The sequence below is a fragment of the Schistocerca piceifrons genome, chromosome X (assembly GCF_021461385.2).
Source record: "Schistocerca piceifrons isolate TAMUIC-IGC-003096 chromosome X, iqSchPice1.1, whole genome shotgun sequence".
Lineage (NCBI taxonomy): Eukaryota > Metazoa > Arthropoda > Insecta > Orthoptera > Acrididae > Schistocerca > Schistocerca piceifrons.
In genome coordinates this window covers 427,097,587-427,122,817 of record NC_060149.1, presented here as the reverse complement: position 1 = coordinate 427,122,817, position 25,231 = coordinate 427,097,587, and the positions used below count along the sequence as shown (strand labels likewise).

General features: G+C 37.7%; 1 protein-coding gene across 2 annotated transcripts in view; it reads left to right on the top strand.

Annotated features, from left to right (window-relative positions):
• Positions 1 to 23,016, top strand: part of LOC124721407 (UTP--glucose-1-phosphate uridylyltransferase-like) — a 159,834-nt gene extending 136,818 nt beyond the window's left edge. For both annotated transcript variants that reach the window (XM_047246356.1, XM_047246355.1), the window contains exons 8-11: positions 475 to 612; positions 3,312 to 3,478; positions 10,698 to 10,802; positions 22,547 to 23,016. In XM_047246356.1, coding sequence (XP_047102312.1) covers positions 475 to 612; positions 3,312 to 3,478; positions 10,698 to 10,802; positions 22,547 to 22,654 — 518 coding nt within the window. In that variant the 3' untranslated portion in view covers positions 22,655 to 23,016. The remainder of the gene's footprint in view (positions 1 to 474; positions 613 to 3,311; positions 3,479 to 10,697; positions 10,803 to 22,546) is intronic.
• The last annotated feature ends 2,215 nt before the right edge of the window (positions 23,017 to 25,231 follow it).

Below are 25,231 nucleotides of genomic sequence, written 5' to 3'. Positions count from 1 at the left end.
GAGACCAAAGATGCTGCTGTATTTGATTATGTTGTTTATTACTTTAAGCATATTTCAGTATGACTGCCATCTTCATGTTATATCAGCTGATCTTTATAGCTGTGTGACATCGATGTTTCAGTTACTGTCATTATTTTATAAGTTTGTTCCTTTGATGCTGTTGGAGCTATAGTAGATGTTAAATTTTTGTTGGAATAGTTACTTATGTTGTCATCAAAGTATGAAAGTTTATTTTGCAATGATATTTCATGACAGCTGTATTGACAGTTGAGTCATTATTGTTTTTCTGCAAGCATGCAAACTGAGCTCAAAACTCCAGTATGATAGCGGTAGAATAATTTATACAATGTAGCATTCAGATCTAGTTTTAAAAAGTGATACCTGTACATCATAATATCTTTGGTATATATCACTTCTAGTTGACTTTTTTAAAGTCAGTACTGCTATACTATTTTGTTTATTTATTTCTTTCAGCTATTGACCGAGTTGTGGAGGAAAAGACATTAAATATGGAAATTATAGTAAATCACAAAACTCTAGATAATGGTTTAAATGTGATACAGCTTGAAACAGCTGTGGGAGCAGCTATGAAGTGCTTCGATGGTGGTTTAGGTACTTTACTTTTAATCTTTTTTAAGTACAACACGCTTCAACTACTCCGTCAGTGTTTTATCACAAATCTGCACTTTCTGCATGCCTACTATATGCTTTGACAAATATATTCATTTGACAGTGAACTGTATTAACGTCTTTCTAAGCCTGTTTAAAATAACTTTTATAACAGTTTGTAGCTAAAAGTGGACATTCAGCTCATATTACCAGAAGCTCCTATTTGCATCATTATTATTGGGTAGTCTTTCATTTGCTGATACCAGTGTGATTTGATTTGACTGCTCACTGAATGAGTTCATATGCTGGATTTGCTGTTACTTAGAGTTTAACACAACAAGCACAGTTATCTGCCCTACACCTAGCTAGATTTAAAACTTCACAGACAAGTATCAAATTAATGGAGCTCTGTTTATTTAAGAGGTGGTAATACTGAGAATTGGGTTCTAGAATTCTCCTTTTGTTATCGCAGTGAAGGAAGTTAATATACAGCATGTTAAGCAGCATGTTATTTATCCATTTATACAAATGACCAAATGTATGAAAGACGAAATGGGAGACATCTCCCGCTTTTTATGAGGACAAATTGTTAGACTTTTCTCAGTTTGACCAGTTTTATCAAAGAATACCTTTGTGTCCCCAAAAAGAGACAACTGATTTCTTACACTATGAACTACAGCCTTTTGGTGATGGTGTATGTCCTGTGGCACTTATATTGGTCCCAAACATGGGCACTGTTCTTCTGGATGACACTGCCCCAATTCACCCTGCTATTTCTGCCCAGCCACCATTTGCTGAATACATAAGTGAATTTTAATACCCCACATTCCATGTCCATCACCCAACTTTAACTGCTTCAAGCATCTGTGGTGGGTTTTAGAGGACAGAATCTGTCACAAATTACCTCCATAACCATCACTCTACTAAATAGATCGATATACTTTTTGTTCCATAGACCTCTAATGAGGAAATCTGCAAGGATGTAGAACTTGTCATAAAAACAAAAATATGAATTTCATATTTCCAAAGAAAAAATATCCTAATGTTTCTTCCACAGATTTTAAGTTAAATGATCCTCCAAGAAGTGGACCAAGTAAAAAAAATTGAAACCTGTTTTCATTTAAAAGTTAGTACCAAACGTATTACAAAGATGGAAATCCTTGAGTGATCATGAAAGGTTCACTAATGTGTGAGCAAGAATTGTGGGTGACAGACTCATAGGGCCATATATGTTACCAGACACATTAATTGATGCTTTTTATCATCAATTTCAATGCTACAAGCTACCTACACTTTTGGGAAACATTACCATTGCACAAAGACAATAGATGGTGTTCATGCACTATGGTACATCATCTCATTTTCTGTGTCTTGTATGACAGTACATAACAGTGACAATTAATGAGTGTTGTATTAGTGAAGGGGGTCAAGTAACCTGCCTGTGAAGAAAACATCAGATTTGTTGCTTGTTATGAGTAATGTGTACAGCTTAAATCATGGATCACTTATAATGAGTCCACAACAGATGTTTAAAACTACTCCACTTGTGAAACTTGGGGAAAATCATTCACATTACCTTAATCCTTTAGGTTTCTGGCTATGGGGAGTCATCAACAATATGCACACATTAGAGGAGCATGTGTCCCACACGTGTGTCAGAATTGAAGGGCAGTCATGCATGTTTGCAGGAGTTTGTGATTTTTTAGGAAGGAATGCCGAAGGATGTGTAAGAATGTGTGGTAGCCACATTGAGCACCCCCTGTAGGGTCAACAAATGGATAACTATCATAGAACAGACTGGCTCTTACCACAAAACGTATTTCATTTCTGTTCTAGTATCACTGTATTTTTTGTTTCCACACTTAAAACTGAAAGCACTGTTTTCAAAACCTTATGGAGAAACAAATGAATATTATAAATACTAAAATTTATTAAATTTTAGTTAGCAGTGAAGATGTTGAACTGAAATAAACATATCTCTAGCCATGAATTGATGAACAGAATGTAAGTATATTTGACAACTATTGATTGCTAACTCGTTGTGCATAGTCAATCCATTGGTTCCAATATATGGTTGCTGCTGTTTTAAAACGTTGTATGTGAAGGCAACAAACTTCTTTTTTGCCAGCAGGTTTGAGTAAGGTCACTTTTATGATTTACATTAGTGAATCATTATTAAAAGGGTAGGGAACTCATGCAGTTATCAACAATACTATAGTTTATCTAAGCTCTTAATGTATAACATCTTAGGCAAAACAACTAGCATAATGATAAAATTTGATGGTACAGTTTCTGGATCATCCCTGTCAGGTCATCCCCTGTAATACATGGAAGATTTGTTAGCACAACATCCTTAAGAAAAATTTTGCTATATTTTAATCCTGGTACTGCCCATTTAATTATTGATGGAAGCATAAACAAAAACATTCTACCACCTTTCATTTGCTTTTGGTAAATGCTTAATTGTCCACTCCCATTGATCAAATGCAAAGCCACTTTAACAGTTGGTGATTTAAATATGTCTCTTGGTTCACAGCATAGCAGTAGTTTACAAAGTCACAGTGGAAATATTTCAGCAACTTCTACCTCTCATTCACAGAACTTGTAGCCCACCTTAACATATTGTTAAAGAACAATGGATATGTATTGGTTTTAATGCAAATATTCATATCTAGTTGTCTATGCTTACTTGTGTGTTACAGGGATAAATGTGCCGAGAAGTCGTTTCCTGCCTGTGAAGAAAACATCAGATTTGTTGCTTGTTATGAGTAACTTGTACAGCTTAAATCACGGATCACTTGTGATGAGTCCACAGCGGATGTTTCCAACAACTCCACTTGTGAAACTTGGGGAAAATCATTTTGCAAAGGTAAATAAATACATGAACATTGATTTTTTTGACCTAGCTCTTCCACAAATGTCCAATTTCTTTTACACTTTGTCTTATAAACTCAATCAGAAGTCTGTTCCTTATAAGCTCAGTACTGTTTTCTAATAATATGAAATAATGAATCATGTAACTCAATGTACTGAAACAGTCTAAACTATTGTAAAATGAATGCACATAATCTGATCAAAGTATCAGAACACCTATTACTAGATATTAATAAGGGGTGTTTCAACCCTTTCCCTTTATAATAGATTGAAGTTTGCTGCAGACACTTTCAACAATGTGTCTAAATGTCTGTGGAGGTATGGCAGCCCATTCTTCCTCAAGTGACAAAGGCAGAGAAGGTAGTGATAGACACTGCAGTCTGGAGCAAACTTGGCATTCTAACACATCCCAAAGTTGTTCCATTGGGTTCACATCAGAACTCTGGGCATGCTAGTCCATTTCAGGAATGTTATTGTATACAGATCATTGCCTCACACATACTGCTCTGTGACAGGATGCAATGTCATGCTGATACAGACACTCGTCATCTCTGAACTCTTCCCCTACTGTACACAGCACACAGCCTAGCCATGAAAAACACCCCCGTACCATAATACTACCTCCTCCACATTTCACTGTAGACGCTACAAATGATGGCAGGTAATGTTCTACAGCAATCACCAAATCCAAATACACTACTGGCCATTAAAATTGCTACACCACGAAGATGGCGTGCTACAGACATGAAATTTAATCGACAGGAAGAAGATGCTGTGATATGCAAATGATTAGCTTTTCAGAGCATTCACACAAGGTCGGCGCCGGTGGCGACACCTACAACGTGCTGACATGAGGAACGTTTCCAACCAATTTCTCATACACAAACAGCAGTTGACCAGTGTTGTGATGCGTCATGTAAGGAGAAATGCGTACCATCACATTTCCGACTTTGATAAAGGTTGAGTTGTAGCCTATCGCGATTGCGGTTTAACATATTGCGACATTGCTGCTCACGCTGGTCGAGATCCAATGACTGTCAGCAGAATATGGAATTGGTGGGTCCAGGAGGATAATACGGAATGCCGTGATGGATCCCAACGGCCTCGTATCACAAGCAGTCGAGATGACAGGCACCTTATCCGCATGGCTGTAATGGATTGTGCAGCCACATCTCGATCCCTGAGTCAACAGATGGGGACGTTTGCAAGACAACAACCATCTGCACGAACAGTTCGACGATGTTTGCAGCAGCATGGACTATCAGCTCGGAGACCATGGTTGCGGTTGCCCTTGATGCTGCATCACAGACAGGAGCACCTCTGATGGTGTACTCAATGACAAACCTAGGTGCACAAAAGGCAAAATGTCATTTTTTTGGATGAATCCAGGTTCTGTTTACAGCATCATGATGGTTGCATCTGTGTTTTGTGACATCGCGGTGAACGCACATTGGAAGCGTGCATTCGTCATCGCCATACTGGCGTATCACCCGGCGAAATGGTATGGTGTGCCATTGGTTACATGTCTCGGTCACCTCTTGTTCGCATTGATGGCACTTTGAACAGTAAACGTTACAGTTCAGATGTCTTACAACCCATGGCTCTACCCTTAATTCGATCCCTGCGAAACCCTACATTTCAGCAGGATATTGCACGACCACACGTTGCAGGTCCTGTACGGGCCTTTCTGGATACAGAAAATGTTTGACTGCTGCCCTGGCCAGTACATTCTGCAGATCTCTCACCAACTGAAAACATCTGGTCAATGGTGGCTGAGCAACTAACTCATCACGATACGCCAGTCACTACTCTTGATGAGCTGTGGTATCGTGTTGAAGCTGCATGGGCAGCTGTACCTGTACAGGCCATCCAAGCTCTGTTTGACTAAATGTCCAGGTGTATCATTATGGCCAGAGGTGGTTGTTCTGGGTACTGATTTCTCAGGATCTATGCACCCAAATTGCATGAAAATGTAATCACATGTCAGTTCTAGTACAATATATTTGTCGAATGAATACCCCTTTATCATCTGCATTTCTTCTTGGTGTAGCAGTTTTAATGGCCAGTAGTGTACTTCCATTGGAATACCACAGGGTGAAGTGTGGTTTATCAGTCCAGATCACTGTCCAGTGGTGTCACTCTTTAGACCACCTCAAGCATCACTTACCACTGGCTGCAGAAATGTGTTGCTTATGAGTAGTTGCTCAGCCTTTGTACCTCTTTCTTTTTAACTCCCTACACACAGTCACTGTGGTAGCTGGACTGCTGGTAGTGCTTTGGAACTCACGAGTGATTCCTTCTTCTAATATCATGAAATTTTATACAACCACTATCCACAGTCTGTTTTTACACAGTAGAAACTTTTAGACATCTGATGTAAACAGTGAAAGTTGATACAGACTGTTACAAATTCTACATCTCTGAATTCACTGAATTGTATGTACCTTTTTCTTTTAATTATTAGCAGCATTCTGTCATGTGCAACATTGTTATATCAACTGAAAGAGGTGATAGAGTGGCTAAGGAAACTGATGTGTATTCAGGAAGAGCAGGGATCATGCCTTTGAAAAGACCATGGTAAAAGTTCTTCTGTATCCTTGTCCAGTACAAACTTGTATTGGTCTTTAGTGTCCTTGATACTGATGAACATTTAACTCCTTGTACTTATGAGAAATAAACAATGGAAAGCATTGACTTTTTTGATGCAAACTTTCAGCTCCGTCATAAGTTATCAGACACTTTGGAATTTAGGTGTTATACCCAATTCTGCTGTAAAGTTAAATAAACTTAAGTGATAATCTGAGGCAAGGTATTCAACTGGAAATCTGCAAATTGCTTGATGTTTCTGAGGAAGAAGGTGATGTATGAAGCTGTCCTGATATTAACTCTGGAGGGTTATAAAACTTTATGGAGTTCTTACAAAATTAGGATAACTAAATAAATGAAGGAGGTGTTTGGATGGTTTGACCATCCAGTGAAAAATGTTCCAAAGCTACAAGACAGATACTCTGCGTCCTGGCTCCTTTCGGAAGATACGGAAGCCTAACCATCCCTATAGACCTATAATTGCTGGTTTTGTAATATGTATGATCAGTATCAATAATAACAATATTCAATTTTAGACTTATGACCATTAAAATTGGAGAACTGCAAAGGTGGCATGCTCTAAATGTCAAACTGGTATGAAGTAAACTTCTTGTGTTGATAGGCAAATGATTAACATTTTAGTGAAACTGTACAAAGCATATGGGGCAGTCAAATGAAAATGAGACAGATGGAAAAAAGTCAGTAAACTGTTTCCCACTGTGAAACAAGATGGTCATTGTCTGTGTGGAAAAATGGTTGTGGTTGCATACAGAACCATGATTGTGCTGAGACGTGCAGCTCTTCATCTGAAGCAAATCAATGGCCATACCTGTTTTTCTTTCTTTTCTTCTTGATTTAGATTCCATAAATCCAATACAGCAAGACATTTACATGGATGTAGGATGTGTAGGATTATTACAAATTATACAAAAGGAACAAGTGGAGATATACGAGGATTGGAACTTAAATAGTGGCAACTATTTATTCACATTTGATACAAAAGAGTTACATGTTTGCTCCTGTTACTGTCCTTAAAAGAAGTCACCGGCATTGTGTAGAACCCATTGCCAGCAATGTAGAAGGCATAGTATACCGTTAGCAGAGCCTGTTCTGTTGATGATGGGAATGGAGTGGTCTAAAGTTATGGTGATTCTCATGTACGACTGTGATGGTGTTATCCTAATGCATTACGTTCCTCCACAGCAGACTGTCAATGCACAATATTACTGTTCATTTTTGGAGCATCACCTGTGAGGAGTGAGGTACTCATCCATCCTTGATCACTTATCCTGTGATGTGAAAAATTTAAAAGATTGTAAGAAGAATTTGAGAAAGAGAGAGAGAGAGTTTATGTGTGTGTTGATCACTCAACTCCTCAAATATGTGGTGTATGCTTACCTCTACTGCTTCTACAATTTGTAATGCATACAGGATTTTCCACTATTGTAGTAAAAGTAGTGAATTGCTACATGATGCAGCAACTGTGAGTGTCTTATTGCTCCTTTGCATAATGGAAGGAAGACAATGTGGAGGAGGTGGAATAATTGCTGACTGCTACTGTGATGTCAGAGCACCAGCTGACTGTGCTGAGTAGTCAGAGAACATCTATGTACTACTGGCATTTCGGGAGAAAATGCTAAAGTGTACATGTTGACAAATGTTTTTCCTCCTATTTATGTTTATGTTCTCCAATGATATCTCTTTAAAACCACATAAAACTGCAGGAAATTTGCTTTTGGGTAGGCTCCTCCTGGAATGCACACAATTTTTTCTTCTTTTTACCTAGACATGTTTCACTAAAGTTACAGCATCATCAGTGAGTTTCTACTTTGTTTCTATTAAATAAATTTTTTTCTTCACTATTTGTACATGCAGTAGTATTTCAGTTTTTAAGAAAAGTTTTCACAAATTTTAAAACAGACAAAAAACTTTTTTATATACACGGTATCTGAGGAGGAATGAACAGTATTCAGGGATATGACAGGTACAATCATTTGAAGCAGAAAAACTTCAGATGGACACATGTCCTATTTTGGATGTTTCCTGAGATAGAACAGATTTAATGTACATTTTTATTTATTTTTGAATATGTTGTCAGGTTTACACATGTAAACACATAAAACAGTTGGTAAACATTGCAGCATGTGTTTCACAAAGTAGTTAGTTAATTGAAAAATATCTATTTTTAACATGTTCACCTCTAAGCATTATCATATAGGTTACAGTAGAGCTGTTGTACAGTTCACAATAAATGTTTGACTATCCCATCATCAACTTCAACGAATTTTTAAACTACTGGGAGACTGTATGGTGTTGCTTGTCAGAGTGCCTCTGCACATTCCCTAATTAAGGCAGCAGTATCCATAATGTGACCAAGCAGTTCATCTCATGTATTCACCTTTTGTTTGTACACCTCAGACTTCATTCAACCCCATAAACAAATATGGTGTAAGGTATGGTGATCTCGGTGGTCAGTGATTTGTACTACAATGATCAATTCAGCAGTTATCATAATTGTGGTTGGGATGTTCCCACACATGTCTGGTAAAATGTGGAGGGGTTTCGTCATGCTGTAAGTACCGTGTAGTCCGCCTGGCCAAGGGGACATTCTCAAGGTGTTCAGCAAATGAATTTTCCAAAAACTCCTAGTAATTCTGCCCCATAATGTGCTTTTCTAAATTGACTGGACTTATCAACATGTTACCATCATATCACACCAAACTTTGATAAAAAAAACTAACTTTTAAATTGGTTTCCGCTGTAGTGTGTGGGTTTCCCTATGACCATTAATGATTAACATGTGTTGTTGATTCCATTCTGTATAAACATGGCTTTCCCAGTGAATACTGTCAACGGAACCAAACAATGATTTTCATTTAACCAGTGACATAATTCAAGTCTTGCGGCATTGTTGTCAATGTGAAGATTGTGGACACGTTGTATTTGAAATGGGTACAAGTTTTCCGCATGTAATATTCACCATACAGAAGTTTGTGGGATACTGATACAGCACAGAAAGTCACCATGTGCTGGTAGTAGGACTACACAGCACCATTTCAACAGTATGTTGCTATTCTTGCACACGCTGTTGAACTACATGTCCAGAAGAAAAATGGGAACATGAAATAATGGCTGTTTCACACAACATGCTGAAAATTCAACTGAACACTCTATGATCAGGAATCTAATGTATCGGAAAGCACCAACAGCATTCTTTGACAACAGCAGGAGCACTACCATAGCAGGCACTGTAAACGTTTTAGCCGGCACCATTATGTGTACAAAGACAGTTAACCAAAGATTCTTTCTGCTTCACTCTCAGTCCCTCAAACTACTTCACTCGTGACACATTCAACAGGCTAGTTCAATGGCAGAAAGGCATCCTGAGCAGTGAGGTTGAAAGCAATGAGGTGGATTGCTCTACAATAAAACGCCAAAGAGCTTGTGTGGGTAAGAAACATACTTGTATGTGCATGCCACTAGCCCAAAAACAAATGGATTCTGTCTTGTAAAACTATTCAGAATAGGGCATATGTCCATATGAAGTTTTTTGCTTCAGATGAGTGTTCCTGTCATACTCCTGAATACTGAACATTTCTCCTGGGACATCCTGTATATCTTGTTAGCACATGACATGGTTTTTGTTACGTAGTTTGCATTTTATCTGTTTTTCTTTCACAGTATGTCATCTGCAACCTTAGAGGGCTTAATGCATAAGGTTATTTACAGTAAGGAATATTAGACCATTGTGATTAACCTTATTTCATCCTATGTGAAACATAGTTTTGTACATTAAGTTCTGTATGGTTGTAGATAACAATTTGTGAAAGAAAACAGCTATAACATAAAATACACAAAGCCACAAAAACCACAGCATATATTAAAAAGGTAAATATAAAAAAATCTTCTGTTTTAAAATTTGTGAATACTTTTCTTAAAAACTGGAATTCTATATGTGCAGATGCTAAAGTGCAACTTTCCTGTTATCTAATTGCAAGAAAATGTAAAACCCACAGATGATGCTGTAACTTCAGCAAAACTGTCTGGGTAAAAAGAAAAAAAAAATTGTGTTTGTCTAAGGTGGAACGTATCCAAAAACACATTTATTTGTAAGCAAACCTGGACATAAGAGTGAGCTTCAACCTCAGTATGGAGGAAAGGTTGATGGAAGACTCAGGTACAGTATAAGAATCCCGAGGATATATAATTCAGCCTTGAAAAAACCCTTGTTCAGATAATTCTTGAGTACCGACAGCCAATCCGGGAACCTTTCCAGATTGGATTAATAGAGAACAAAAAGAAGTTTCTGAAAAGAGCTGTACATTTCATACCAGGGTTGGTTAGTCAAAATGATACTGTCATAAATAGGTACATTCAACTCTACTGCATTTTCATATATTGTGTCTTTTTACAGTTTCACTTTCCTGTTGGCCCAAGAATTAATCACTTGATTAAAAAAAAGATAAAATTTGTGCTCCTAGTCAATCTGCGGATAGAATTCATGCTTAGATGAATATTTTACGTCTTATAAGATTTATTTGGAGCTATATGTATACAGTTATTCTTGCTACAAATTTTGTGTCGAGGTGGACATAGTACATTATACTGTATCTCATATTCATTAACAGGTTAAAGAATTTCTTTCAAGATTTGCCAACATTCCAGACTTAATTGAACTGGACCATTTGACAGTCTCTGGAGATGTTACTTTCGGAAGAGGAGTTTCTCTGAAGGTGAGATGCATGTTAAACTCTTATATGTAAATTCATAAAACATTTGTGGCTCCTTGAATGAGTGTGTAAGTGTTAAATTACAAATCCATAGCATTTGTTTTCAAGACTTAATTAATTGTTAGAGGGTTTTTTGTGTCACTTACTACTCTTTTCACTTCTAGCAGTGATTTGTAAATATGAAAAATTCAAAATCGCATGGTGCTTTGGAGTCCATGTTAAACTATAGGCCCCCTTTATCTGGCTGGGTAAATCAGTTCAAAGGTTAGAGTATGACAAGGACGTACCACTTCCAACAGTATAGTACCTAGCAAAGGATGTCATGATGAAATCAGCCTTTGGAATTAGGTTGGGTAAACCCCCACCACATTCTATTTATACAACAACAAGCTTATTTAAAACTGTTAAATACATAACAAAATTTGTTGGAAAAGGGAGCCTTTTGTAAGAGCTACAGTTTTCTGTACCCACCTTATCACAGGAAATCAGACCTAAATATGGAAATTTGCAATCTTAATCTAACAATATAAAAAATTAAATGATGAGGAAATTTCTGGTAGACTGTAACTAGGGTGTGGGTGCAGCAGTTAGCAGCAATTGAAATCAGGATGATTCCAGGAGTGAAGGATATGTTTCAAGGATAACTCCCGTCTTCATAGTTCAGAAAAGCTGGTGTTGGCAGAAGGATCCAGATGGTACTGGTTGTAAAGTAGCTATTGAACTTGGGCACATTTTGCTCAGCAGTGCGTTCCACTAATGGGTGGATAACACTGCTCTTGGCCACATTTAGGCAGTGAAATACCTTCTGATGGATAGTTGGCTGGTGGTCATGCCCACTGAAAATACTATGCAGAAAATGCAACAGAACTGGTATGTGACATGACTCCTTTCAGAGATTGCACTAATGGGATGAGATAAGACAGTGACAAGAGTAGATTCTGGATGTGCTGGGTAGGTGAATCAAGCAGGTCTTGCTCCTGATTTTCTGAAAGGCTGTGGCCCCTGTGGCAAGCGGTTGAGAGTGGAAGTGATATAGGATATAGGAATTGGCCAGGATGTTGTGTAGGTTGGGTAGATGGCAGAATATTGCTTTAGAAGGGATGGGAATGGTTGTGGGTAGAATGTCCTTCATCTCTGGCCATGATGATAGATAGTCAAAACCCAGGCAAAGGAGGTTCAGTTGCTCCAATGTGGGATGATACTGGGTGATACGGGGAGTGCTCCTTTGGAGCTGGTTCTTGGGGTGGTTAGAGGATTAGTGGTTATGAAGATATGTCACTGGAAACCTATTTGTGGGCTCAGTTTTAGGGATAGTATCTGTAAATGAAGGTCTTTGTGAGACCTTCAGCAAATTGGGAACGGGAATTATCATCACTACAGATACACTGTCAATGGGTAAACAGACTATATGAAGGCAATTTTTTGGTGCAGAAGGGATAACAGCTGTCAAAATGGAGGTACTGTTGATGGTTAGTGGGCTTGATATGAACAGATGTATGGTTGGAGCTATCAGAGAGGTGGAGGTCAACCTCCAGGAAGGAGGACAAGGTGAAGTGAATGAGAGAGAAGGTGTTAAGACTATGGAGGAATGATAATAGGGTACCTTGCTCCTGGGTCCAGATCATGAATATACCATCGAGCTTACTTTCAACGTTTTTTAAAAATTTTAGTAGTTAATGACTTCATCAAGTTCTAGGTCTTCTACATACTTTCACTTCTGTTAGTTTTATGATCTTTATGCCTTTCGCCATTTAAGCATTCATTGTTCTAGGCCTAATTTTTAATATTTTCATAAAAAAAATTATACATTTTTATTTTTTGTGTGTTCAAAGCAAGGCCGTATGGCTTTATGCTTTCAAAATTTCACACTTTTTCATCTTAAAATGCTAATTCAGTTTCCACTGCTTTATTTCCACTCTTATAATCTACTATTTTATTCCCTTTTACAGTTTTACACGTCCAGTCAGGTATTTTAAGAGGAAGTTTTTTTACATAATCGATGTTTGGCAATTTTAGTATAAGACCCTTTATTGTTAAACACATAGCATCCCTGCCACTAGTCCTCCTTCCTCTCCCTTGCGTTCTTTCCCCGCTCTCATACCAACTCACTCCATTTTATTATTTTACTATTTTATTCCGTTTACATTTTACATACACATTTATCTACACTATTAGTATTTTAATGAGAAACTGTACATGGCTGTATGTTCTATAATTTTAGTGAGATCCCTTCTGCTAAATTCGTATTTAATTTTACTTTGTTTTAGATCTGAAGATGATCCTAATAGATCAAAAAATGTAGCCTAATTAAACATGTATAACTGATATTGAACAATAAATTGAAATTATTTTAAATCTCAATACATTTGTTGAGTCTCATATAATCAATGTATTGGCTATAGTGAACCTGAGCTAGGGTTTGGTGTTTTGGGACACTAGGGAGGTTACTTCCAGATGGCCCATAAGCAGCGTGGCATAGGAGGGAGCCAAGTGGGTGCCCATGGCTGTGCTATGGATTTATTTATAGTTATATCTTCCCCTTAAAGGAGAAGTAATTGTGCATAAGGATGTGAGGAGAAGCTTAAGTATCCAAAATTAGACAAATTTTTCCATATTTTACTATCCATCATATGCCTCACCACAGCTTATCTTTAAATGAGCTGTGAGTTTATGTTTGTCTTGCTAAGCATAGACAAATGGAGCTGACACATCTATTAGCTTTTATTAGCAAAAGTATTTCCTATAGCACCTAATCTGTTAATGCATGTAAAAAAGAATTCTAAGAGGAAAATGTGAAAACGTGAATGAGAATTTTCACAAAACAGGTTCTCAGTGTGTGAGATAACATTAACAATTTCTGTAAAATGAAAGTTATAGTGGAATATACACTGAGGTGACAAAAGTCATGGGATAGTGATATGCACATACATAGATGACAGTAGTATCATTTACACAAGGTATAAAAAGGCAGTGCACTGTCATTTGTACTCAGGTGATTCTCGTGAAAGGTTTCTGACATAATTTTGGCCGCATGACGGGAACACGAAACAGCCATAGGAGCTAGATGCATGGGACATTCTGTTTCAGAAATCACTGGGGAATTCAATATTCTGAGATCCCCAGCATCAAGAGTGTGCCGAGAATACCACATTTCAGCCATTACCTTCCATCTTGGACAACGCAGTAGCTGACAGCCTCCACCTAGAGAACAAGGGCAGTGGCGACTGCACAAAGATGTCAGTGCTAGCAGACAAGCAACACTGCATGCAATAACTACAGAAATCAATGTGGGATGTGCAGTGAAGATATATTTCAGGATATTGCTCTGAAATTTGGTGTTAATGGGCTATGGCAACAGACGACCAAAGTGAGTGCCTTTGCTAACAGCAGTACATTGCCTGCAGTGCCTTTCCTGGGCTCATGACCATATGAAATTGACCCTTGGTCACTGGAAAACCATAGCCTGGTGAGATGAGTCTTAATTTCAGTTGGTAAGAGCTGATGGTAGGGTTCAAGTGTGGTGCAGACACTACAATGTCATGGACCCAAGTTGTCACCAAGACACTGTGCAATCTGGTGGTGGCTCCATAATGGTGTGGGCTGTGTTTACACGGAATGGACAGGGTTCTCCAGTCCATCTGAACCAATCGTTGACTGGAAATTTTTATGTTTGGCTAATTGGAGGCCTTTCATGGACCTCATGTTTCCATGCAATGAGGGAATTTTTATGGATGATAATGCCCTATGTCACAGGGCCACAATTGCTTTCAATTGGTTTGAAGATTACTCTGGACAATTTGAGCAAATGATTTAGACACCCACCGAACATTTATAGAACATAATCAAGAGATCAGTTCATGCACAGAATCGTGCATCGATAACAGTTTTGCAATTATGGACAGTTATAGAGACAGCATGGCTCAATATTTTCACAGGGGACTTCCAATGAGTTGTTGAGTACATACCATATCAAACTGCTGCAATGTGCTGGGCAAAAGGAGGTCTGGCCTGATATTAGGAGGTATCCTATGACTTTTGTCACCTCAGTGTATACTATTTATGTGGCTGTTGTTTAAAGTGGGCTCTCTAATAGACTTCACATATGACAAATTTAAATAAAAACCATGAACAACATATAATGAGACAGGACCAAAAATCTGATGATTCAAACAATTTCTCATCGCAAATGGGAAGGTAGCTCTAATATGGCTGATTGTATTAAAATCTTTTGACAGATTCAGAATCATAGCATATGTTGAGTTTCTTGTGCATGAACAACAATTTCTGTTGGACTAGTTAATAGCAGTGTCAGTAAATTTCTTTTTTCAGAAAATAGTTTGTGCCATAATCAAAAAATTGTGTTTCGCTAGTAAGATTGAAGAAACTGGTGTGTAGTTCTTTGGCTCATGCTAGCCATCTCTGTTAACACTACTTCACTTGTCATTATGAAAGCATGCTGGTTTTTTGCCTACCATTCAAAATTAGCAATGCAATTGAAAATCCTGCAAAATGTGAAATCAGTTTTAATATGATTTTTAGAGGCAAGAAATATCAGTGCTGTCAACATTTATCACAGAACTCATGGTGTTTACAGACTGAGTGTAATGATTGAAGATCTTGTGCATAATTGGTGTGTCTGTTTAAAAGTGGTAGTGTGAATATACATGATGATGATAGCAGAAGCCACATGAACATGCAAGAATTGTTGTTTTACTTGAAACAGGACATTTTTGAATATACCCTCTACAACCCTGGCTTGGATTCAAGTGTTTCTCACCTCTTCAAGCACCTAAAAAGCTGACCTGGCTCCCAGTGCTTTGACTCTAATGAAGAACTGAGTGCAGTCTCAGGCAGCAAACTTCCATGGACTCTTTAAATGTTTCCTAATGTCAGGGATGCCTATTTCTATGTGTGTCGCATAGGAATCTGTGTGACTGTCAAACAAAAGTTTTCCTGAATGATTCTTCTGCATGAGTGATTTTTTAAACAAAATTTAGTACATTAGCTTTTCTTTTGCTGTCTTCCATTGCTGCACCAGACTGGGCAATGAGTGACTAATAGAATCCTTTGACCTACTTAGTGATTTTATGCAGGACTATAAGTTGTTGTATGCTTTGATGATTGACCATAGATGTATGAAATTCTACTAACTTTGGCCTGTTGACATTCCTCTGGTCATTTTTGAGCTGATAGTGCCACAGTGTTTGTTTCCTCAGCTTTTTCCAAATTTTGTTATTAAGCCACAGTGGGCCTTCCAGCCTTAATCCACATACTTGGAACATACTTCTCCAGAATATGATTTATATTTGGTTCAAACTTCACCTGTAATTCCTCTATGTCCATTATAGCGGAACTGAATATTGTCAATTCATTGTTTAAGTAAGATGCTAACAACTGCACATCTGCTTTTTCTGGCATAAATACTCTTCTTGCATTATTGACGGATTTATTAACTTCAGTAACCTTTGTCACTATGTGATGAAATGTTGATAATTAATCCCTGTACTGACACTGTAGATAAGATCAAGACTGACTGTTGCTACAAGGCCTGAAAAATTCCCTTTGTGTGTGTGTGTGTGTGTGTGTGTGTGTGTGTGTGTGTGTTGTTGTTGTTGTTGTTGTTGAACTAGCTGCTCAATGCAGTTTTCAGAAAACTTATTCAGAACTACTCCATAATGTTCTCTGCCCGTATCACCTACAATTTATCTACAGACATCCCAGTCTCTGGTCAGTAATTTAAAGTTGCCTTCAGCTAATATTGCATGATTAGAATACTTTTGCCCTACTGAGGATGGACTTATTTTGAATGAAATGATTCTACAGCTTTTACAGTAAAGTCAGAAGGCTTTTAAAAAGATCTGATGATTAACTTTAATTTGCTAGACCAGTTGCTCATGTACTATTTTGCAGTCAGGCTAAGTTTCAACCTAGATAGACACCATATTTTTGTCAATTGCAATGAATGCTCCCCATTCCTTGGTGTCTAATCTGTCTTTCCAATATACATTCCATACCTCGTTAACTATTTTGGAGCTTTCTACTTTGGGTTTCATTCGGCTCTCAGTTCCAAGTGTAATTTGGGTGCGATAGCTCTCTTGGAGAGTAGTACATTCAGGGACTTTGTTATGAATGCTTTAGCAACATGTCATTTATTTATTTATTTACATGTCTAGTTCTGTAGGACCAAATTGAGGAGCAAATCTCCTAGGTCATGAAACATGTCAGTACATGAAATTATAACATAAAAGTAATAACAGATGAAATAAAATGCTTATGAACCCAAAAAAGTCAAGCCATAAGTTTAAGTAACCACAATCAACAATATAACATAGAAATCAGCTTAATTTTTCAAGCAACTCCTCAACAGAATGGAAGGAGTGATGCATGAGGAAACTCTTAGGCTCCAATTTGAAAGCATGTGGACTTCTGCTAAGATTTTTGAATTCTTGTGGTAACTTATTGAAAATGGATGCAGCAGTATACTGCACATCTTTCTGCACAAGAGTTAAAGAAGTGGGATTTCTGCCTAGTGTTAACTGAGTTAAAGCTGCTAACTCTTGGAAATAAACTGATATTGTTAACAAGAAACAACAGTAAAGAATATATACAGGGTGTTACAAAAAGGTACGGCCAAACTTTCAGGAAACATTCCTTACACACAAAGAAAGAAAATATGTTATGTGGACATGTGTCCGGAAACGCTTACTTTCCATGTTAGAGCTCATTTTATTACTTCTCTTCAAATCACATTAATCATGGAATGGAAACACACAGCAACAGAACGTACCAGCGTGACTTCAAACACTTTGTTACAGGAAATGTTCAAAATGTCCTCCGTTAGCGAGGATACATGCATCCACCCTCCGTCGCATGGAATCCCTGATGTGCTGATGCAGCCCTGGAGAATGGCGTATTGTATCACAACCGTCAACAATACAAGCACGAAGAGTCTCTACATTTGGTACCAGGGTTGCGTAGACAAGAGCTTTCAAATGCCCCATAAATGAAAGTCAAGAGGGTTGAGGTCAGGAGAGTGTGGAGGCCATGGAATTGGTCCGTCTCTACCAATCCATCGGTCACCGAATCTGTTGTTGAGAAGCGTACGAACACTTGGACTGAAATGTGCAGGAGCTCCACCGTGCATGAACCACATGTTGTGTCGTACTTGTAAAGGCACATGTTCTAGCAGCACAGGTAGAGTATCCCATATGAAACCATGATAACGTGCTCCATTTAGCATAGGTGGAAGAACATGGGGCCCAATCAAGACATCACCAACAATGCCTGCCCAAACGTTCACAGAAAATCTGTGTTGATGACGTGATTGCACAATTGCGTGTGGATTCTTGTCAGCCCACACATGTTGATTGTGAAAATGTACAATTTGATCACATTGGAATGAAGCCTCATCCGTAAAGAGAACATTTCCACCGAAATGAGGATTGACACATTGTTGGATGAACCATTCACAGAAGTGTACCCGTGGAGGCCAATCAGCTGCTCATAGTGCCTGCACACGCTGTACATGGTATGGAAACAACTGGTTCTCCCGTAGCACTCTCCATACAGTGACGTGGTCAACGTTACCTTGTACAGCAGCAACTTCTATGACGCTGACATTAGGGTTATCGTCAACTGCACGAAGAATTGCCTCATCCATTGAAGGTGGCCTCATCGTTCTAGGTCTTCCCCAGTCACAAGTCATAGGCTGGAATGTTCCATGCTCCCTAAGACACCAATCAATTACTTCGAACGTCTTCCTGTCGGGACACCTTCGTTCTGGAAATCTGTCTCGATACAAACGTACCACGCCACGGCTATTGCCCCGTGCTAATCCATACATCAAATGGGCATCTGCCAACTCCGCATTTGTAAACACTGCACTGGCTGCAAAACCACGTTCGTGATGATGCTACGTACTGACGTGCTTAATGCTAGTACTGTAGAGCAATGAGTCGCATGTCAACACAAGCACCAAAGTCAACATTACCTTCCTTCAGTTGGGCTAATTGGCACCGAATCGAGGAAGTACAGTACATACTGACGAAACTAAAATCAGCTCTAATATGGAAATTAAGCGTTTCCGGACACATGTCCACATAACATCTTTTCTTTATTTGTGTGTGAGGAATGTTTCCTGAAAGTTTGACCATACCTTTTTGTAACACCCTGTATTTTGAGAGGCCAACCCATTACTGAGCCAAAAGTATCCTTTGAGAACGGGAAGAGTTACCCCAAAATATAATACCATATGACATACGTGAATGAAAATAAGCAAAGTAGGCTAATTTTCGTGTCGAATAATCACTTACCTAAGATACTGTTTGAATACTAAAAATAGCAGCATTACATCTTTGAACAAGACAGTTTACTATCTGTCTGAGCACCTAGCTTTAGCTGGGCCCTAAAGTGCTTGCATCTGTTGGACAGGTTAGCCCTCTTTTGTATGAATGTTGTTTGCCTTTCTTGCAGTTTTTCTACTGAGTGTATAAAAAAATTTCTGTACGTCAGTTCTGCTCAGTTTCTGCCTACACCTATTTTAGTTATGTGATTTTAGTCACACATGAAGTAAATAAACAACCCATAGCTGTTAAACAGTTGGATACTTAAGTCTGTACCAGACTTCTGATTATCTCAGCAAGGATAAATGACTGTAAATGTTTCACACAACAAAACAACCAGAAAATATCTTATTTCTTGAAAAATCTTACCCATTTTTCGATTACTCACATCCTAATAAGGTCAAGGCCACAGGAGTGTGTTTTTGTGAGTGTGGCAGGTGCACATACTAAAAGCGACAGTTCACACGGAGCTAAGATATTCACTGCAGCACTTTGCAGCATGCCAACTACAGCATCCATAGCATAATTCACATGACATCTACTGCAGTTCAACAGGCCATGAGCAAATATTGTCTGTTTCTTGCAGTAGTTTAGTATGGCACCATTAGGCAACAAGCAGTACTAGTCTCTCTGTTCTTTGGAATTCTTCAGTTCAGATATCTTTTGAGACATTGAAGATATTTATAATTTATTTTAACTTGATTATGAGTCATAAGGGATTCATAAAATATTGGCCTGTGTGTTTCCATAGTATTGTTAACCATTGAGAGACAGACATTGAATTTTTTGAATAAGAAATTGTGACATTTTTGGTTCTGGAATAGTACAGCTCTCCCCGGGTGTTTGTGAGGTATGTGTTCCAACAATTTCTGACAAATACAGAATTCATTGATATCAGAATCCTAGTAATATATCTGTCAAGAATTTCAGTTCTGGTAGAGAAAAAGAAATGTTTCATAAAATCTAGTTTACAGAAGTTGTAGAAGATTACTGAAAATATTATTTTATATCCTCTCTCAGAACTATTATACTCTTTGCAGTGGATTCAGTACGGAAAAATGCGACCAACATATGCAGCATTTGTGCTGTAATAAATTATGCATTTTTACTAAACTGAAGACATGAAATAGCTTTTAACTTCAAACCATTTTTGGATGGTATTCTAATAGATGGAATGATTAATGTAATTCACATACAGAAGTGCAGTGTTCTCAACACACTTGTGCAAGTTAGAGGAACAATAGAGCAGCACTGAAACAGTGTAAACACACCAACAATATATTATCCACCTGAGTGATCTGTGTGGCTGGGATGATGAAGCAACAGGATTGATGTGTCACACAAGCCATGCTACTATTAAAGTAAAGTCAGTTGCATGCAAACGGTGCAGTGGTGAATCATGAAACAATGCTTATTCATATTCCATGACTACAATGTGGGTTTTGTATACAGGCCAGTGAAATTAATTTAGTGAATGATTGAATCCACAAATAATGAAGCCACAAATATAAGAGGAGTGATCTAATTCCCCATGAGACAGGTTTGATCAGATAATATTTTGTAGCTTTGACAACGAATTACAGAATAGAAATGCATTTAAATTGAGATTTTCTGTTGTTTTGTGGACTGAATGATGCATTTCCTAGAAGTTCATGCTTGGCTCAACAGCGGAATACTTTGCCCAGATTGGTGTTGGATCAACTGTGTATTACCCTTAAGTGTATTTCAATTAACCACACTGTTATCAGTGTCTGCATGGAGCAGATTTATTTTAGTCTTATGGCTGTGTTAGAAATTTGGCTGTGTCATGGAAAAATGGCACCTTGACATGACCCCATCTCTATGCAACCCCCTCCCATTTATTGTCACCACTCTGTCTATTAAGGATATGTTTCATAATAAAACATCTGCAGATGTTTGGAAAATGTGGGTTTTACATATGCATGTGTTTAGGGGTCATCTTAATGGCCATACCAATGCATGAAACACAGTGGGATGACCATGAGTATGAGCCCTTTGGACAAACACAAATAAAAAAATGCTTATTTTGAGTACCTGAATATGAGTGGTTACCAACTCCATACCATTTATGTTTTGTAACTAAACAAAAAATTGAAAGTGAATTATTTCAGTGATTGTATTAGTAGCTAAAACTGTATACCAGTCATGGAATTCCATCTATGTTTGTAATGGATAACAGTTAACTAAACAATGGAAAATCCAGGATGGAACTTTAACAATATTATGAAAAGGAAAGTTGCCACTCACCATATAGCGGATCTGCTGAATCACAGATAGGCACAACAAAATGACTATCAAAATATAAGCTTTCAGCCAACAAGGCCTTTGTCGAAAATAGACGAACGTGCGCATGCACATGCGCACACACATACACCCCACTGCGCACGCGCCTACCCACCCTATTCTAACAGTGAAAAATCTTGAATGGAATAATAATAATATGAATTAAGATACATTGCAACTCACCGCACAGAGGAGATGTTGACTGACAGACAGCCACATTTAAAAATAGACTATTGGATATCATTCAGCTATTCGACAAAGCCTTTCATCAGATGTAAAAACTCTCACACACATAGCCACTGTTGGCCATATGATGTGAGTTGTGTGTATATGGTTAAGAACTTTATTTGTCACTCAATAATATCCAATACTGTACACTCTATCTGTCTGCCACTCAGTGCCTGCTGTACGTGATGATTAGCATTCTATCTTAATTTATATGATTGTTAATTTTCTGTTCTAGCTATTTGTGATTCTAAAAGCTTCAAAAGTACATCCCAATTTGCTGTTCCATTTCTAAAATGTCTGTGCTTTAGTACCTGCTTTTTACTATCAGGTCCTCTAATTGTGTATGTTTTTGCTGCATTTTCTGTTTTACATTGGCATAGTTTCTAATGCCAACACCCGTTCCCATATGATACTAATACCCCAGTTAATATCCTTGCCAAAATAATTTTGTTTGTATTTAGTTATGAAAAAAAGAAGGAATCCTAATGTATTCATCTATCAGTCAACATTTTTTAACATTTGATGTTGTGGAACATCAATAATTCGCATAGTGTTGAACCTTTAGGAACCTACACAATGTTATTTGCACTAAAAAATTACTGTGATCTCTGAAGATAGTTGTTTTTTCTTACCTGTCAGTCTTGTGTCTTACCTTTTCCATAACTGGACGGCAAGTAAAATTGTTAAGCAGTTTATGTGAAATTTATACATTTTATTGAAAATCTTCAGCCAACTGTGTTCAAAAATTAATTATTCGTGCTATGAATGTTTTTATGTTAATAGTGTTATCTTTTGAAATTACTACAATATAAGTTCTTTATTGTAATCCATTTACTTATAACTGCCTTAACAAATTTTCCTGTCTGATTTCAGGGCACTGTCATCATCATTGCAAACCATGGTGATAGGATTGATATCCCATCAGGAGCTTTACTTGAAAATAAAATTGTATCAGGAAATATGAGAATTTTAGATCACTAGATGGAGATATGTGCCTAGAAACGTGTATTAGACTCATCTAATAATCGTTAAAATGTGAGAGAATTTAAAGTGGCTGAAGTATGCATGACGCATGTAAATTAAAGTGTGTGTGTTCGTGTGTGTGTGTGTGTGTGTGTGTGTGTGTGTGTGTGTGTGTGTGTGTGTGTGTGTGTGTGTGACTTAAATTGTTGCCTTAGTATGCTTTCCAAGCACATACAAATCTGCTGTTAGTTCAGTAACTGTAAAATAATTGCTATATTGTGTTACAGTATTTCATTATATATAAATAATTTTGAATATTTGTTGTTTTGTTGTTTATAAATGAAGACCAAAATAAAAATAAGGGCATTATTTTATTAAAATTGTTTGCAACTATTTTACTTTAAGGCAAAGACTTGTATTTTCTCTTTTACAGAAAAGAGGGAAAGACAATATCTTGAAAAACAACTAGGAGTTTCCTAGAATTTTGTTGTAGAGAGAACTTAAAGTGAAGCCTATTTATCTATTGCTGTTGTGATCCATAATGGAGTCAACTAAATATTTATGACTTTTACTTTACCATTTAAGTAACTGCTACAACAGATAAAATTTATGATTTTCACTTCTATCTATAATGGAGCAACAAAGGAAGATTTTATGAAATATGGCAGAATTGAAACCAAAAATAAAAGAAAAATGTTTCATGCTGATAGTGTGAAGCACAATAATTGTGTGCAAGAATGTTTTTCCCAATTAATTTATACCTTCAATTAGAAACCTTCTGGTAGGGACCCTTTTACAGAAGGGCAGTATGGTCTCCAATGACTGCTCAGTTCCTTAGGACATCCACATTTAAAATTCTTCCTGAAGTCCACAAACCTAACTGTACTCTCAATACTCCATTGTAACTGGTTACTGTGAGGCCACTGAAAGTAGTCCCAGCCTAGTTAACCAACTCCTACTACCCACTGCTCAAAGCCTAACTTCTGCTTCAAACACATCAACCAGTTCTTCAATAGCCTCTCCATAATGCCTACCTCATTACCAAACAGTTTGAGACATAGCTAGTTGGAATTACTCCATTTGTTATGATTTCAGCTCCTGATAATATCTAAAATATTTTCCCTGACCTTTATATTACATGGATACAGTTGCTTACATAATTCATACGACACTAATTTTTTCTGTGCTCATTCTTCTAATGTATGTAATTTTAAAGGGAAGTGTTGCTAATCGAAAGATATAGCTAACTGAACTTTTGATTGCAATAAGATTTAGCAAATATTGTTTGTGCTAATACATATTTATAAATTTAGTGACACCACATATTATAGAGAATTGCGTTCTGACTTTTCAGTAATATAGTTAAAATTCTGCAAAATTAAGTAACTTACAAGACAATTAACATTGATGTTCAGAAGTAGTTACATTTTCCATTGCTGGTGTGGCCTCTGTTCTTGTTAGATTCCAATCTTTGCCATATACTTTTGTTAACCTAATTTTTATGCACAAGGTGGCCTATTTCATTAATTAAAAAACTAAAATCCTCCCGAACAGGCCATGAAGGCCCAGCGGTACCGAGCGGCCACCGTGTCACCCTCAGCCCGTAGGCCTCACCGGATGCGGATATGGAGGGGCATGTGGTCAGAACACCGCTCTCCTGGCCGTATGTCAGTTTCCAAGACTGGAGCCACTAATTCTCAATGAAGTAGCTCCTCAGTTTGTCTCAAAAGGGCTGAATGCACCACGCTTGCCAACAGCGCTCAGCAGACAGGATGGTCACCCATCCAAGTGCTAGCCCAGCCTGGCATTTCATTCATTAATGAAGCCATTAATTAGATTTTTGCATAATTTTCAATGTGACAGCTATACCTGCTAATAGGGTATTACCAATGTGGATGCATAAAATGATTTCATATAAAACTTCCTGGCAGATTAAAACTGTGAGCCGGACAGAGACTCGAATTTGGGACCTTTGCCTTTCGTGGGCAAGTGCTCTACCATCTGAGCTATCCAAGCATGACTCACACCCCGTCCTCACAGCTTTACTTCCGCCAGTACCTCGTCTCCTACCTTACAAACTTCACAGAAGCTCTCCTGCGAAAATTGCAGAACTACCACTCCTGGAAGAAAGGATAATGCGAAGACATGGCTTAGCCACAGCCTGGGGGATCTTTCCAAAATGAAATTTTCAGTTTACAGCGGAGTGTGCACTGATATGAAACTTCCTGGCGGATTAAAACTGCAGCACCATTCCGACTGCGATTACCATCCCCTGAAAGGTATTTAAATTACACTGAAAACTGTGATCATCATTTCCTCAGGAATGGTTGATCATTTACTGATAAGTCAAGACATGTGTCAGCTTATTTTGACTCCTCTTAGATGCAGTGAAGTTTGTGGGAAATTGGGGTTAGGGTACTTGTCGTGTTCTCATAAGCGAAATATTGCTCTGTAATTTTTTTATGGATATTTGAAAGACAGTGTGTTTGTGGAGGCGTATGAAGTAAATATAAACTGCACTATGTGCCACACTTAATCATTTTGTTTTGGTGATTTGTTAGAGCTACTACTTATCCTTCAACAGTGCTTCTAAAA